Source organism: Phoenix dactylifera, chromosome 4, assembly GCF_051530095.1.
Source record: "Phoenix dactylifera cultivar Ajwa chromosome 4, Ajwa_hap1_PhDact_Kaust_v1.1, whole genome shotgun sequence".
NCBI classification, from domain to species: domain Eukaryota; kingdom Viridiplantae; phylum Streptophyta; class Magnoliopsida; order Arecales; family Arecaceae; genus Phoenix; species Phoenix dactylifera.
Window position 1 is genome coordinate 599,998 of NC_143193.1, and position 16,811 is coordinate 616,808.

Here is a 16,811-nt window from a genome sequence, read left to right on the forward strand (position 1 = left end):
AGTTTTTGTTCCAGTCCAGGGTACCTATGTGCATATATGCATCCCATGCATTTGTTAACCCAGTTGTAAAATAAGTCTGCAACCATCCATCCTTTTTCCCCTCAAAGCAATGTACATATATACTATTATCATGCTGAATACCTTTTTCCCTTCGAAGCAATATAGAACCCTAAGCCACCTTAAGCTACTATGGTAGGTAGTCTTTCTGGTAATTGGTGTAACCTTGTACTTTCTTGACAAGCTTAAATTCGAACCAGATCTTTAGTTGGCTGGTATGGAAGTAGTGAAGTTTGACAATTTAACTAACTAATAGTCTTATGCATGCATTTCTATTATTGGTGTTCCACTTGTTGTTTAGTAACATTATTGATGTATGACATCCAAAAGATGCTCGCCGTTTGTTGTCGATCAATTAGATTATTATGCTCCGTTGAACTAAACACAATTATTCATGCACCATTTCTCTACAAGAAAGACAAAATTTCAGCAGCCTGTCACCAGCAGTCGCGTGCTCTTCATGTCAGTGATTATTGTTTGAAATATCATAAATTATTGAAGTTCTCTCGTTGAATTGTTGTTTAAGTATGATATACCTACATGAAGTTCCATTCTGCACTGGAGGAGGAGGAATTTATGCCCTCATCGATTTGAGGAGACTAACATTATTTTGATGCCTGATGAATGAGCTGCAAGCTAGTACTACTATGTCAAGTTGACCATACATTCCAGTCTCTTTCATTGAAGGATATTTTTAGTTTTTATAATGCATTATTCCGGTTATTCTGATGCAATTATTAAAGCCAGGTCTTACTCTTCGTTGTTGTCAGGTTGGAATATCATATAGCGCTCTAGAATATTCTCATATATATATATATCATAAATGTTCTTTATTGCTGTAAGTAATGATTTGTGACTTGCAATGGATTTCCTACTCTCTTCCTAACGGATGAAAAAAAAGCTGGTAGATGCGCGCTTGCAAGCTCTCTCTTCAGGCTGATGTCTTCATGATATCTTTCATTAAATTATATGCACCTTTGAACATGCTGCGAGAAAAGATAATCTTCTTTAATACTTTGGACTTGTCTCTATGCATTGGCTGGAACTTTGGCTCCCCGTTGAAATGCAGCAAGGTTGCTATCTAAATGGAGTATTCACGTAGTACAACACAGAGGACAATTATTTTGGGTTGCTCTCACTTTTGCGTGCGTAAAGTATTTGGCTCATTAAACTAACTCAAGAACTTGAAGTCTTGAACTACACGAAATCTCTATTCTCAACGCTGCCTTCACATATGGCTTGTTTTCTTTCTTTTTTTTCCTCCTATCTGACCTACTCCTCAAGATATTTTTTTGAACCTACGACGAAGTCTTCGTATTTCAGTATACCTGAACACCGGACAAACTTAGATCCGGAGTCGAGCACTCGATCGCCTTCTTCCCCGTCATCTCTCGAAAATAAATAAATTAAAACTCTTATGTGTGCGTGCGAGCAACGTTGTTTGATCCTACATCCAGCATTGACAATATGGCAGCTCTTAGTAGAAGTGTTATGAGGATATGATGTCATGGAATCCAGCAAGTCGTATTTTATCCTTCTTTTCCCATTTTAAAAACTAATGACCTCGCCTCAATGAAGTACGGTGAGAATTAAGCTTAGAAACTACATGAACCTGGGTATGACATGAGCAAATCCGGCAGTACTCGGGGTTGGGAGATGTGTAAGTGAGATCCACTGAACCGCGCCACCTCACAAGAAAGAAAAAGAAGACTTCAATCGCATGCGTAAGGCAAAAGTCCGATAAACTACGACACATATGTTACATCAAGCTCTCCATTTTTCCCTTGCTTACATCCTAATGACATAACCACAATTCGATTCATAGTTTAATCAGATAAAGAACATAATTCCAAACCTAGTCCATTTCTATAGCTGAACCAGATATAATATCTATTTCATCAGTTCGGGTTTTATCTAATCAGACCACTAATACATGTAAACTTTATCAAGAAGACATTTTAATATTTGATTCTTAACACACATAGTTATACTTAACAATATATATTATTACTAACTAATTAATGAAAACCTAAAGCATCATCGGTTGGATTAACTTTAAAAAAAATGGATTATATTTTTTTTTCATTCCCTGCAGTCCTAGCATTAAGCCTCGTTCCGTGCATCTCAGGTGTACATGCTAATGACGTAGTCCTGGTACCTTTTCTTCCGGTACAATAATCGAATTATTAAAAAAATTTCCTGCAAACTAAGCGTCCCCACTTTCTTTGGCCTGTAAAGAATGAAAAAACTAATTAATAATGACTTATTGTGAAGAGCTAAATAACGACGACCTAACTCTCTGATCTTGTATATTATTTATTGTTCCTTAATAATAGCTGGAGAGGGGGCCCCCAAAAAAAAAATTAAAAATTTTTTTTTAAAAAAAAAACTAAAGTCAATGTGGATTTTTAGCCCAAAATGGTACCCAAATTTATAAAATAGCAACCCAAGTCAACCCAGTGATTGGCCCGGTTCGTGCTGACATCATCATATATCCAAATATGGATGGATTCTAATCTAGCCATCATCAATTTGTAGCCATTAGCCCCAATTTATGTGATAGAAATAATGGCATCACTTTGTATCTGCCAATCTGCGTGTGTCTATTAATAATGACCCCTATGATTTTCTAGCATCTGAAATTAACGCTGCAATGCAAGCATTATTTTTTCTATAATTTTATGCACACGAAATATTATTAATCTATCATACATACACGTCGTAAGAGGTACTTTGGAATTTGGTTACTATTAACTTTTATTGAGTCATCTAAATCATACCTCATCTTGATCAATTTAGTTCACGTTGTTCAAACCGACCCTGCAGTCGAGTCCCGTCGCTTGATTGACATTACCTTTCATCCATTCTGATTTGGGCATGAGATCGTATCTTCAATAGTATATTATTTTTTAATTTTGTTTGACTTCTAAAAATAATAATAAAATTAATGATATTTTAATAATATTAAAATAGGTGAATCAGACCTGCCTATCTGAAATAAGGTTTTAAAGTGAAAAGATGTAAGTAACCTAATACTTCAAAATGTATTTTCCGAATTTTCGGTAAAATAATAATTAGTTTATTAAATTTGATTATGATATCTATTTTACACTTGGTTAAACGGCCACGCATGTTATTTCTATAATAGTAATTATTTTAAATTATGTTATATGTTATGTTATGAAATTTAGGAAATATGATTGGGCAAATTATAAAATTTGTTTAATATATATATATATTCTCAGTACGGCTATGATCTGGCTCTACCAATGAACATTATTTGTTGACCCTGTCGACTTATAATTTGAAAAACTGATTTCGACACCGACCACTAGTGATTAAAATCGTAGTATTTGGACATTATACCACTGATGGTTAATAGTAGTAGTGTTTGATATTTTGCGTATTTTGACCCACGCCACTAGGTTACGTGACAATAGCTGTTGTTGGATTTTTGGTATTTCTTGATGAAAATAATAGTATACTTCAAAAAAAATATTTATTATTAATTTATTTTTTAATCAATATTTTGCTTTTTAACTTATTCTTTAGCATGCTTAGACTCTATTTTAAAATATTATGTTGCTTACTGAGCTAGTACAACTCATTATTATATTTTTTTCTATTTTTCAAATATAAATAATTGCTCGAGACTTAAAGAATGCACTAAATTTTTTAAAACTACTTTCAATTATTAGACTTTCGGTTGTTAAAATTTTAGTTAAACTAATTAAAATATTTTATTTAATTTATATTAATAATTAGTAAAATCAACTTATGTCACTTTATTAAAATTATTTAAATAAACTTTTAATTAAATATTTTTTAAAAAATTATCATTATTTTGATATGATCTACGGCTTTGGGGCGCGACTGCCTTCTAGCATTACATGCTAATGACTTAGTCCTGGCATCTTTTCTTTCAATACAATAATCAAATTATTTTTAACATCATATGCCTAAACATCAATTTTCCAAAAAAAAATATGACAAATTTTCCCGCAAACTAAACTGATCCAAAAGGAAGAAAGAAAAAACAAAGCTCGCAATATATCCGTACAGAATTGATTGTATTATTACTTATTTACAATAAAAAACAGGATTGAAAGAGCGAACCCAATAGGAACAAATAGCAGGTCCCCTCTCCCCTTAAGACACTTCGAAAGGAAGGAATCGACCATTTCTTCAGTAAGCAAGCCATGAACATAACACCAGATTTACAAAGGTGAATACTTTCAATACAGCTCAGCCTAAGGATCGGCCAGTCTTCTTAATGGCTTCGAGGGTCCACCCCAACCGACTTCAGCGTCTCCACTTTCTTTGGCCTGAAAAGAATGAAAAAAACTAATTAATAATGACTTATTGTAAAGAGCTAAAGAACAACGACCTAACTCTCTGATCTTGTATATTATTGTTCCCCCATAATAGCTGAGGAGGGACTGCCCAAAAACAAAAAACAAAAAAAAAAAGGAAGTTCTGAAGTCAATGCGGATTTTGAGCCCAAAATCGAACCCAAATTTATAAAATAGCAATCCAAGTCAACGCAGTGATTGGGCCGGTTGTGCCGACATCATCATATATTTAAGTAAGGATGGATTCTAATCTAGCCTTCATCATTTGTCGCCATTAGCCCCCATTTTTCTAGCCTCTGAAATTAACTCTACCACGCAAGCCCCTTATATTTTGTCCATAATTTTATGCACACGAGATATTATTAATCCATCATACGTACGCGACGTAAGAGGCGGGGCGGTCATTGGCCCGGGTGGGATCGGAGATGCCGGCCCGGACGGCGTCCAAGTTCTGTAGGTGGGCGACCCTGCGGAAGACGGATTTGCGGACGAATCGGTCGGCCTCGGCGGCGGCCCAGTCGGGGTCTTCTACCTCCGGCATCGTCTCTCTCTTCTTCTTGCTCACCAGCACGTTCGGCTCGTACAGCAGCTCGTGCTTCGCCGTGTACAGCCCGAACGACGCCGATAACGCTATCAGCCACACCGCCACGTACACCGGCACAAACTCCCCCCTGCTACTATATACTCATCCGGCTTTTATTTCATAAATAAATAAATAAAATAGAGAGAGAGAGAGAGAGAGAGAGGGGAGAAATTAGACGTTGGTTTGGAGGCAGGATGTCGGCCCAAGAAATCATTTGCAGTTGGAGTGAAGGCCTTCATCTTGGGCGCCGTCGACGTGGTGAATCGCCGAGCATGCGCGAGGGATCTCCACATGTTCTTGCGAACATAGAAAGCTACGGTTTAATTACGGCTCTTTGAAAGAAAAGAACAGCAACGCAAAGTGCATGCATGAAGAGCACAAAAGCGAGCGGACTCACTGCCATCCTTGAAGCCATGGAGGATGATCGAGAGCGATCGAAGAGATGGAATACAAGAACAAGAGAAGAAAGCAGCGAGGATGGGAACGAATCGGTTCTTTGCTTATGGCTTCTAGAAGGGACGGGAATGATGGGTGGAGCCTATAAAGGAGACAAGGTGGCCCGAGGAGAGTGGAGGTCGGACACGTGGAGGGAACAGAATGGGGACACGTGCGCCGGAGAAGGTGCTCGAAGCGACAAGAGAGCCGGCGAGTAAGAGACTAGAGAGCGGAGCTTTTCCGAAAGGATCGGAAGAGCCGCCTCGCCGACCGGAGTCGGTTCCTCCGGGCCGCCACAGTCGGAGCGAAGACGGATACCGGAAAATGAAATTGCCATTGGTTCAAAAAGAAAAAGACTCTCTCAGCAGCACCTGAATCTCACCCTCATCTAAAAGCGGATGATCTACTGGTCACCGATTGAGTTACCTTTTTTAATGCTTATCATTCCAAAAAAAAATTTCTAAACTTATTTTGTATCTGTTTCTCCATCACCATATTATTATTTTTTTAACTTAAATGGCAATACTCAAGCAAGACTAATGTAAACCGCAGATGTAACCAAAAAATACAAAACTAAGAACCAAATGAGATGAATAGAAGTAGTTGCTATTGATAGGACTAGAACTAAGGATTCACACACACACACACAACAAAAAAGAAATTAAAAGAAGTCTATTTACACTTTTACATCTGAATGCAACCGAATCCAGCCTCCAACTTAAACAAACCTCGGGTAGCAGACTCATTCGTACAGACAAATTCTGGATACATGGAAACCTGGATATTTACAGGAGCAAACTCTCTTCCCCCAAACTAGCATTTGGAAAGTTTCAACAGCTAGGATGGCTAACCAAAAGATTAAACAGCACCTTTGATAAAAAGGCCCATTAACTAGGGCAATAATTTACAGCGGCACAGGCGGCAGGGCCGGTTAGGGTTGTGATGGGTCAAGCGAGAGCAGGGACTACACAGTGGGACTCAGAGTTGCCACAGGCAAAACCTTCGATTCTTGCTTTGGGGCTCCCTCCAAATGATGACCCGCAGGATGGGGAGCCTCTCTCGACTCTCCCTGCTGGCTTTATCCCAAAAGAGTTTCCTAAAGGAGAAGCCAAGTCTCGAGTTTGTTTAGCGAACTTCGCATCTTGGACTACTGGGTTGTTAGTGCGCACAGGCGGCGAGCCACAGAAGAAGCCTGCTTGGTTGTTCATGTCTGAATCACCATCAGGATCATCCTGAGAAGGACCAAACTTTGAAAAAGTTGGATACGAAAACTAATAAATTAAGACTAAAATATCTGTTACATGATTTTGAAGCAGACGGGTACCTTGTTCAAGATAATATCAAGGATCTCCGGACCACAATCCCCTCTATGGACAGGCAAAATGCTGGAAAAAAAATAAAACAGAATCAGCAAACAAAACAACCATAAACAGAGAATATTCTTCATGGTGTCAATGTCTGATATGCTTGATTTGAAACTTCCATGCGTATATAATGTCACCACAGTACACGGTTTGTAAAGTGTTCAAAAGCTCAAACTGCTTCATTCATCAACAATTTTACAACGAGAGCTCACAGCAATGAAGAGAGCACTCCTCAGTAAAGAAGTCAAACGACTCAATTCTACACAAATGGGATCGCCGCTGTATATGGTAGTATGCATGAACTATGGTTAAGCATGATTGACATGTAAAACAAAATCACTACCCATATTCAGGCACGCAACAACATGCAATCATCAAGTCCTTTAGACAGGTTCTAAAAAGCAAAATGCAATGACAATCAATTGGTTAGAACACATCAATAAGTTCCCTAATTCTGGAGTGAGATGTGACATGAATGATTAGGCATCTGACCTCAATACTTCGGTTGTCATAGCAGAGAGACTATACAATGATACAGGGTTGGGAACTTCAAAGGTTCAGTAAAATCATACGCCACAAAAAATGCAAGGAGAGACTGCCATGCCGGACCACGCATGAAATAATATATATATATATATATATATATATATATATATATATATATATATATATATATATATATATATATATATATATGGTCGATCATATACGAACAATGTGATAAGTTTGTGAGTTCGACAATGACAATATAGACAAAAACCATGAATCCAGAAAAACGATCTTGATTGTTGTAGCTAACCTCTTTGGTTTCGGGCCAATTCTGTTGAGATTATCCATGAAACAAGGGACCCTAGTGGGACGACGAGGTTGCGGACAGATGAGTTCTCCTGGAATAGATTGGTTGTCAATTTGCCAAAATCTTGACTTCCTATCTGACATGCATTCTGGGTACAGTTGGCCCATGGTATTGAGTCTCACCGGGCAGTGCTCCATTATGACTCTCCTGCAATATCAAACATCAAGTTTTAATGCATTGATGAAGCACTACAGCAAAAATAATTATGAAAAGGAACAAAAGACAAAGCAAGAAAAGAAAGAAGCCGCTTTTAAATGTAATGGGGTATATAACGATGCACTAACTAGACATGAATGCCAGAACTTGCTGAGATGAAGCCTTCACCAGAAGAGAACATGATGAGAATAAAGATTCATAAGAAAATTATACAAGGAAATCAAACATATAACATGCTCAAGACAACACAAACATCCGTGCGAATGCATTCTTAGACAAAAACACGTATACTATATGCAAATGGACATAATCACTTCTATCAACAAAAAAAGAAGAAATTTCGAGGGGCATACGAAATAAAAGAAATAAATATGATGAAAAGGAGGCAAAGAAATTCCACTCCGACCGCATCTTGTCCAAATAACATGTAGACATATAACAACTATCGCAATTATGAAAAACAGATACTAAAGTTTGCCTACTGGGATACCAATTTTACCATGACCAAAAAGCAACACCAGACAACCTCGCAGCACTGTCAATCAAATACATGACCAGTATCAAGTAGAACTGTGCTGGTGCAATGGACTAACATAAGAGAACTATTGTCTTTAATGGACCAAACAAATGAAAGACAACCACTCATAAATACAAAGAGAAATCAAAAAATGAGCTAGAAGAAATCTCTATCCAATAAAAGTCATCAAAACATTGTACAAAGCATCAGGGAAAATTAGAGGTTTTTACGCCATTGATAGAAATAGTTATGCACAACCACTGCCATACTTGTACATTACTATGACCACCATGCAAATCAATATTCCAAGAATGGCTCTAGCGATCTGCCAGCCATGTTTTGATGTGAATAACGATGACCAGCAACACGCATTACCCAATCTGTTTGGGCTTCAGGTGCTTTGATTCATCAACTTTCCAAAGCCATACATTATAGATCAGAGATTGTCCAAACAAAATAAGCTGGCCGAGCTTCAGAAGAAACAGGCAATGCTATTGACACGAAGAAGAGGACTGGAGCGAGATCATTATATGCAATACCTGCGGGGTGGAGTGCTTACAGAAGAATCCCAAACTAAGAAAGGAGTTATTTCTCGACAGGTAGATGACTAGAATGCATGTTCTCGATCATTTTTCAAAAACCTATACTAAAACACATGCTAAATAGGCCCGCTAGGATTACCCTAACATAAAACTGCAAAGCCACACGAAGGGCAAGCATAGTTGAGCTGAAGTATCAGTGCATAACAATTGTAGAAAGGCAATGGATGTAGATAAGCATCTGCAGCTTCCAATGAAAGTACATGGATATGTACATAGGAGTTCTAAGAAAAAGTAAAGAATTTAACAAAATAATCACTTCCAGGTAGCTTTCAATTCCAGAAACACCAGAAAATAAGTTGCAAAGCTTCACCTTGCACCTTGATTCAGGAACAATAACTTCAAAAAGATTTCTTTTCTTGATTTTTCTAGTGTTTGCACGCTCATAACAGCATCCAAAAAACAAATTGTAATGATCAAAGTAAACGAAATAGAAAGCAGTTGCAACAAAACTAGAATATCCAAGGATCAGCCACAACACCAACAAACTGACCAAAAACTATCCCAACACTCAAGCAGAATTGCCACTAAGACCAAGAGAACTAAATGTCAGAGAAACCCAGCAAGTACGGGTATACTATATGCTACGAGCTGTCAGTGGACATGTTACTAGAGATATCTGCCTCCTCGAAGACCAGGACAGCCAAAAGAAGAACAGTAACCCAACCGTCAATATGGGAGAGGCGCAGACAAGAGATCAGGTCTTTCAAGAAAAAAGTTAACCTCACCAAAATGGATAGAACACTTAGAACAATCATGTCGTGAACCTAGCTACAGGGAAAGAATACTTATCAGGAGCGAGTAAAATAGAAGAAGAACAGATTCACCGCCAAGACCAGGGGAGGAAAAAACACAATTTTGAAAAGAAAACTACAATTCCGTGCTTAGAATCACTAAGATCGAGTTATATATCTCATAATCTAAACAAACAGCTCTGATTCAATTAACATGCTGTCTCCTTGTAATTAAACAATGCTTGCTCGAAGATCCAACGATCAGGTGCAACACCAAACAATTAAACCAAAATGCAACCCAAAGAATCGACAGAACTAAATCCAGAGACGACCAACAAACTTAAAATTACATTCACGTTGATCTGTCAGCAAATGCACCAAAAATATATACCATAATCGTAAGCTAATAGCCACCAAGCTCGTATATACAATTATACAAGAGAATAAGAAAAAGTTCAAGCCTTTACGATAAGCTTGGCAAAACATCGGTTCAGATCACTCCCAACCAAAGGTTCACTAAGATGAAATAACACCGATCCAGAAAATAGTCGTGCAAGACGGGGAACGGGTGGCCCCGAACAACTGTGCAAACCAGGAATCGCAAAAGCAAGAATAAGTTCAAGCCACCACCACGACCCGTACGACGAGAAAAATAAATCAAATTTGGAGCTTTAAAAGAAAATCTCGGTTTCTCCGACAAAATCCACAAATCCAAAAACAAAAGCACCGCATTCAAGAGAAGCATCGATGAATTCAAGAAACAGCGGTACTTCCATCGATATCTTCGGTCCTTACCAGATATACCTCGCCCGAAAAGCCTTGGCTCACAGATCTGCCCCCAGATCTTCAAAATCTCGCGATCTATCACTCGATCGCCCTCCAGAACGACCAACTGAGGGGGAAAAGAAAAAGATTTCCTCACATCCGGGCCGGGACCGCCGGCGGCCGAGTGATGAGGCGGAGGAGACGCACCCAAAGGCGAGAGAGAGCGTACAGGATATAGCGAGAGGGAGAGAGAGAGAAAAGAGCAAGGCGCTTCCTCACCTCCCTCCCCCTTCTTTACTCAGTCTCTCGGTCGTCCCCTCCGCAAGAGACGGCGAGAGCCCCCGGCGGGCGACTCTCACCGCCTTTTAACGCGGGGGAGGGTCGAAAGCCTCGAGTAATCCCCGATCTAAGCGGAGATTACGACGTGTCCTAATCCCATATTAATCGAGGGTTTTATTATTAATTAGTTTTTCCCTCGATCCGGTATTTCTCGTTCCCGTTTCTCTCTCCTGACCCTCGTTCGCCGTGGATGACAGCTGTTATTTTTTTGTATTTACATTTTAATGCCGGGAAACTCGAGGGAGTTTCGACCCGTCCGTCCGCGCCTTTCTTTTTCTTATCTATCTTCTAAAAAAATATATGTATATTTATTGATATATATCCACTGCGGTAAAAGTAAGTAGTCAGTCACCGTATTTGCCTTATGTTTTCACTATATCTAAGCATCCATTTTCTTAAAAAAATATCAAAATAAAATACGAACAAGTTGATAAGCCTCAACAAATTTGGTAAGTCCAATGCGTACATTTTCCTGCTTTAATTCCTAACTTTTATGACACAAAATTTAAAGGGAAAAAATGGAAGATATCTGTAATTAAATAGCGGTAAGCGCACTGGAGGTCACTGGATTGTAAAACGCGGGAAGTGTTTTTTATTAAATTAATCATCCGATTTAGGTCCGAAAAAGGGAAAAGCGTCCTTTTCTTTTCATGGAAGCACCGATACTCGCGCTGACCGTCCACGCGCCTGGTCACGTACTATGATTTCTACCACCATCTTTTTTATTTCCCTTTTTAATTATTTCTTTATTTACCGCTTCCCTCGCTTTGCGATTAGGCTTGATCATGGCCGTCAAATGAGGGGACCCACTCTCCCGAGCCTTCCCCGTCCTCCGATTCGCCATCTAAATCCCTCCCGACCCTTTCCCCAACGTAATCTTTCTCATGTTCGACACCGTATGATCATGATCAGACGGACGAACCATCTCTGTTGTCAACTTTTCACCGTGGAGTCGTGGTAGTTGGACAAGTCCCGCTGTCTTTAATCGGGAATAAATATGTGCACCGATTGCGACCGCTGTGTACGATAAAGAAGAAGGAGAGAGAATGGCAGATCCTGTCGCCGCGTGTCAACTGGCGACGTGAGATTTGAGCGAGCGCCAGACTGGCGCCCGTCGTTTGGATCTTTTGGGGCGATCTCTGTCGGGCTCTGATCTCCACCGTCCGATCCGTAGATCATGCAGTATCAATGTTCCGGTGGGCTTCTCATCCCGCAATTATTGGTGGCTTGGGCTGGTTCGAAGTCGTTGACATTGGACGCAAACTTTATTTCCAGCGGTGGAAGGCATAAATAAGGTTCACCATGTGCAAATATTGTTGTTTCTTGATGCACAATGGTCACCGCATGCAAGCCATAAATATCCGAGTTTGTAGTGCAGGCATTGTATTTGATTATTTGTGAAATCAAAATTATAAAAAAAAAAAACTATGCAGAGGTCTAAGCAATGCTCATAATTTTTCGGACTCCCATTGTTAAGTTCTAATTTTATTAATATTTTTGTTTAGTTGGTTATTAGTTTTAATGATTTTAAGATTTTATTCCTAATTTTATTAGGCTTATTTATTTTTTTTTAAGTAGTTATCCTTATCCCTTAGTAGTTATTAGGTTTTATATTTTAGTGGGTGTTGGTTTTTAAATTTGAGTAGGAACGAAACATCCAACTCTATTTAAAGGGATAGTATGGTGTGAGAGAAGAGAGAGAAAGAGAGAGTGAGAGTTGTACTTTTTGGTGAGGAGTGAGAGAACATTTTTTGTGTTGCTCAATTTTTTAATTGAATAATTTTTTCTCTCTCCTAATATTTTTTTTTCAACATCTCTTTTCTATTTTTTGTTTAGTGTTTGTTCTGGATCTTGGGCTAGCACGGTAGATCTACTTCGCGTAGCGTGCCGTTTTACATGGTACCAGAGCTATAGGCTTGAAGATTGGTTATTCGTATATTCGTCGCTTGGCATGGTTGAAGAGTTTCCAGTAATTTGCTATATGGTCGTGCAAGTGTATGAACTCTTATTTGATTTTTCAAGAGGTGAATCAAACAATTATGCATACTGGTTGAAACTACTATCATTTCTAGCATTAGGATCAAAAAATTTAACAACACAAGTTATGCATGTTGGAAGGCCTGCATCAAATTTTATTTGATCCGGCAAGATTTATGGAAGATATGAATGGGACAGATATGGTGAAGCCACCAGAAACTTCTAACAATGCAAAAGTGAAGAAAAAGTAGGAGATCAAAGGAGCCAAAAATAGTATGGAATATTCTTGCTGCTCTCTACACGAAGTCTAATGAGACTCGGCTTCAATTTGTAGAGAATGAAATCGGTGTTCTCAAACAAAGTAATCTTACAATCTCTCAATATTTTCTTAAAGAAAAGAAATTATTTGAAGAGCTTGGTATGCTTGATTCAAACTCTCGTTGTGATGAAAATAAATGGCATAGACTGCTAGTTCATGGTTTGAAATAGGAGTATAATACTTATATGCTTTCTATTTTTGGATGGGCTCAACAACCTACATTAATAGAGTTAGAAAATAAACCTGTTAGCCAAGAAGCACTTAATATTCAGATGCATGATTTGACTATATCCCCTCGAAAAGAAAAGGTCTTATTTTCTAGGAGTAAAAATAAAAATAAGAAGTAGAATATCAAATTTAAAAATTTAGAAAAAAAAGGACAGTTTGAAAATTGAGAAAGATAAAAATTCTAATCAGAAGAAAAATTACAAATTTAAGAGAAATTGTCATAGGTGTGAAAAATTTGGCCACAAAATTCAAGATTGTAAAATGAAGCTCAAGCAATCTAATGTTGTATCCTCAACTTCAGAGCAAGAGAAAAAGAAGAAAACTGGTAGTTAGGCTCTCACTACTAATATTGTTAATTTTAGTTGTCTTGATAGCCATCATGCTATATTGGCTCATATGAGTTATAAAAGACTTCAAGATTTGAATCAAGAGAAGGTTGATCAATTAGATACTGGTTGAAGTTTTGAATACTCAGAGCATAACAAAATTGATCAGCCTAAGGGTTAATCAGGTTTAAAAGAAAATCTAGAATAGGAGGAGCTTGATCATACGGATGTTGTATCAAATTCGGAAGAGATCATGATTGAAGTTGCTCAGGAAGAGTCAAAAGGATGCTTCAGTTGATTCATTTGTAAAGATCAGTACTATGGAATCAAATATGGTAGAAGAATGTTGTGTCGAAGTTATCCTAGATATGGATTTTTTTTTTTGAGATTTAATCAGGTATGAGGTTGAAAAGCTGACTAATTTTGAAGTAGTTCTAGAGATCGAGCAGGAAAAAGATATGCTTGGTGGAGATGATTCATGTTATGCCTTGGTACTTGATAAGATTTTTAGTATACTAACTAATTTTGAAGCTACTTGAAAGTTTGAGCTATTAGAAGACTACACATGAGGATTTGATTTCATATGCACGAGCAAATTATATGAAGATACTTGAAGCTGCTCGAGTGGAGGTAATGGTCAATGCTCATATTGATTACAACTGGCAACTTGATGTTCGTTGGCGTACGCTGGACGTTCTATGATGGTGATTATGAAGTTTATGCTTAGGAGAAGTATTGGAGGACACCATTGATTTCGACATATGCATCAAAAAGAAAGTTTTGAAGCGAGAAGAGGTAAGTAATCTAATGTTTCAAAGTATGTTTTCGGATCTTTGGTAAAATGATAATTAATTTATTATATTTGATTGTAATATTTGTTTTATAGTTGATTAAATGGGTCGGGCATATTATTATTGCGATAAAAATTATTTTAAAATATGTTACGTTATTTAGAAAACATGACTAGGTAAATGACAAAATTTATTTTATATATATGTATTCTCAGCCCGATTATAATCTAGCCCTACTAATGAGGATTATTCATTGGCTCTATCAACTTGTTATCTAAAAAACTGATTTTAACACTAAGCCACTGGTGATTAGAATGGTGGTATCTATACTCTGGCACTTTGTGCACCTTGTATCTGTTATCTGACCCTTACCACTAGGTTATATGGCTAGAACTTGATAGTGGGTCTAGTATCCGTTATAACAATAATAATAAATTTCAAAAGAGATATATGTATTATTTGAGATTTGATTGATTTTTGGCCAGCACCATGCAATTTAATTTTTTATTTATTTGGCATGTTTAGATCCTACTTTACGGTGTTATGTTGCTTACTGGGTTGGTGTAGTTCATTATTCTTTTTTTTTTTTCTATTTTTTAGCTCCTAACCAATGATTGCTTAGAACTTGGAGGAGTGCGTTAAATTTTTTGAAGATATTCACAATTATTGGACTTCCGATTTAAACTAATTAGAGTAGTTTAGTTTGAACCATTTATTAGAATTGAATCATATAATTAGTTAGCATAATCTGACTTATGGAACAATTGATTATGAGAATTATTTGTTTACATCTTGATTTAAATTTATTGAAGAATTATCATTTCTGTTTTAAGATTATATGATTTGATCAGTAGCCTTACATGCTTGTATAGTCTGCTCTGCATATATGCAGTATTTATTGTGCTTCGAGTTCGGGGCATGACATAAATATGACGTAGAAGTTAATACAGTTATAACAGTAATATCCTAATAATTGAGAATATCACGAAAATGTGATGCATGTATATTTCACAAGTAATACATGCATAATCTATGTCAAGAATTTGGACATGATAGAATATTACAGGCACCCATTGATTATAGATGACATATTCGAGAGCCATTTCACCATGAAGGCGTGGACGCATGGTTCCTAGAAATTATCAATAATTACATACAGTAATTATTTCAAATAATTAGAAAGAAGATAAATTAAAAATGATAAAAAGAAAGGGTGTGCTTAATATACTGTTCTAAGAATGAATTTCTCTTCCTCATACAGCTCTATAATGAGATCTTCTTAAGGTATAACAAACCCGCTTGGCCCGAAGCCCTCCTATCACATGCCCAATTGCATTGAGATCTGACCTAATGAACTCTCCTTTAGTTGTCTAAGAAGAATAGTGGATTAGTTATGTTAACATAGAGACTATTGTAGCTAGGCTAAGTAAATGAGTTTTTAAGTGGGCTATATATGGTCATTTGTATGACCAATAACTATCGTAGCATTTCTTATTCATGTTAATATTATACAAGCTTTTAGGCATCACCATTACAATTTGTTTTGGTTGCGCCGTTCTTTGATGTGTAAATATTATGGAAAAGAAAATGGTTCGATTTTGGTGACAACCACAAAAAAAAGAAAATTGATTTTCTTTTATAGTTTATTTATTTTTTTTTGAGTGGGCTTCATCTAAAGGGCTGACATGATATGATATGATGAGAGTCTCACAAATATAATGAAGTTATGAATAGATCTTAGGAGCTTACTCCTTAAAAAAATATGAGTAAAATATTCTGGAGCTACTTTTTAGTATATAGAAAAATAAATAAATATTTTTAATATAAATATTATTTTTAAAAATAATTATTTAAAAAATATAGATTTCTAATTTTTTTTTGCTTTAAAAAAAGAGAAAGGGGGAGGAAGGGACAAGCCCATCTCTGCGTAGCAGCCCCAATTGGGCCCGCACCCCGCTAGGAGAATGTTCCATGCGGGCATAAATGACCGTGTGTTGGGCATCCTGGCCGATTTTACTCATATTCTCCCCATCTATGGGCCTGGCTCGATTATCCCTCTGGGCTCCGGCACGAATATCATGTGTAAGTACGTTACATCTGGCACCATCAAGGCTATCAACAGAGCGATATGTTCTTTCAGATTCCGTGTCCAAACAGGAAGCATTCGGTCTTTATAATTTAATCGACGTCTGTTTTGAGATTGGATGTAAGGCTACGTTTCTACGAGGCTACCTCCTCGGTAGCCTTACTGTGGATTTGGAAGGAGTGTTATTTTTCACCCCCAAAAATGGGCCCAAAAGAAATACTCTCCTTTTTTTTTTTTTTTGTTTTTGGTGAAAACGGCAATTCATATAACTCTAAGTTGAGTACATCCAGCCAAATCAAAAGAAAGTAAAGAGAACAACGTAGAGGA

At 37.3% G+C, this 16,811-nt stretch overlaps 2 protein-coding genes across 5 annotated transcripts; both read right to left on the reverse strand.

Moving 5' to 3' along the window:
* Window positions 1-4,108: 4,108 nt before the first annotated feature.
* On the reverse strand, window positions 4,109-5,859 carry LOC148703635 (uncharacterized). 3 transcript variants are annotated; one of them, XM_089929991.1, is made up of 5 exons: window positions 5,390-5,859; window positions 5,170-5,288; window positions 4,790-5,086; window positions 4,325-4,382; window positions 4,109-4,291 (listed from the first exon to the last, which is right to left on the reverse strand). In XM_089929991.1, the coding sequence occupies exons 1-4, from the start codon at window positions 5,405-5,407 to the stop codon at window positions 4,328-4,330; spliced, it is 489 nt and encodes a 162-aa protein (XP_089786117.1). In that variant the 5' UTR covers window positions 5,408-5,859; the 3' UTR covers window positions 4,109-4,291; window positions 4,325-4,327. The 3 variants fall into 3 exon arrangements, with proteins under 3 accessions (XP_089786117.1, XP_089786118.1, XP_089786116.1); XM_089929992.1 differs by having other exon boundaries at window positions 4,109-4,382; window positions 4,790-5,080; XM_089929990.1 differs by having other exon boundaries at window positions 4,109-4,382.
* A 153-nt stretch (window positions 5,860-6,012) lies between these two features.
* On the reverse strand, window positions 6,013-10,874 carry LOC103712367 (uncharacterized). 2 transcript variants are annotated; one of them, XM_008798871.6, is made up of 4 exons: window positions 10,449-10,874; window positions 7,591-7,794; window positions 6,752-6,812; window positions 6,013-6,659 (listed from the first exon to the last, which is right to left on the reverse strand). In XM_008798871.6, the coding sequence occupies exons 2-4, from the start codon at window positions 7,782-7,784 to the stop codon at window positions 6,375-6,377; spliced, it is 540 nt and encodes a 179-aa protein (XP_008797093.4). In that variant the 5' UTR covers window positions 7,785-7,794; window positions 10,449-10,874; the 3' UTR covers window positions 6,013-6,374. The 2 variants fall into 2 exon arrangements, with proteins under 2 accessions (XP_008797093.4, XP_008797092.4); XM_008798870.5 differs by having other exon boundaries at window positions 6,013-6,674; window positions 10,449-10,844.
* Window positions 10,875-16,811: the final 5,937 nt, after the last annotated feature.

Coding starts and splice junctions, on each gene's coding strand:
- LOC148703635 (XM_089929991.1), bottom strand. Junction 5,087..5,169: donor CATCCTGCCTCCAAACCAAC/GTCTAATTTCTC, acceptor ATGAGTATATAG/TAGCAGGGGGGAGTTTGTGC. Junction 4,383..4,789: donor CGCCCCGCCTCTTACGTCGC/GTACGTATGATG, acceptor CATTCTTTTCAG/GCCAAAGAAAGTGGAGACGC.
- LOC103712367 (XM_008798870.5), bottom strand. CDS start 7,784: ATGGAGCACTGCCCGGTGAGACTCAATACCATGGGCCAACTGTACCCA. Junction 6,813..7,590: donor ATTGGCCCGAAACCAAAGAG/GTTAGCTACAAC, acceptor TTTTTTTTCCAG/CATTTTGCCTGTCCATAGAG. Junction 6,675..6,751: donor TTGATATTATCTTGAACAAG/GTACCCGTCTGC, acceptor ACTTTTTCAAAG/TTTGGTCCTTCTCAGGATGA.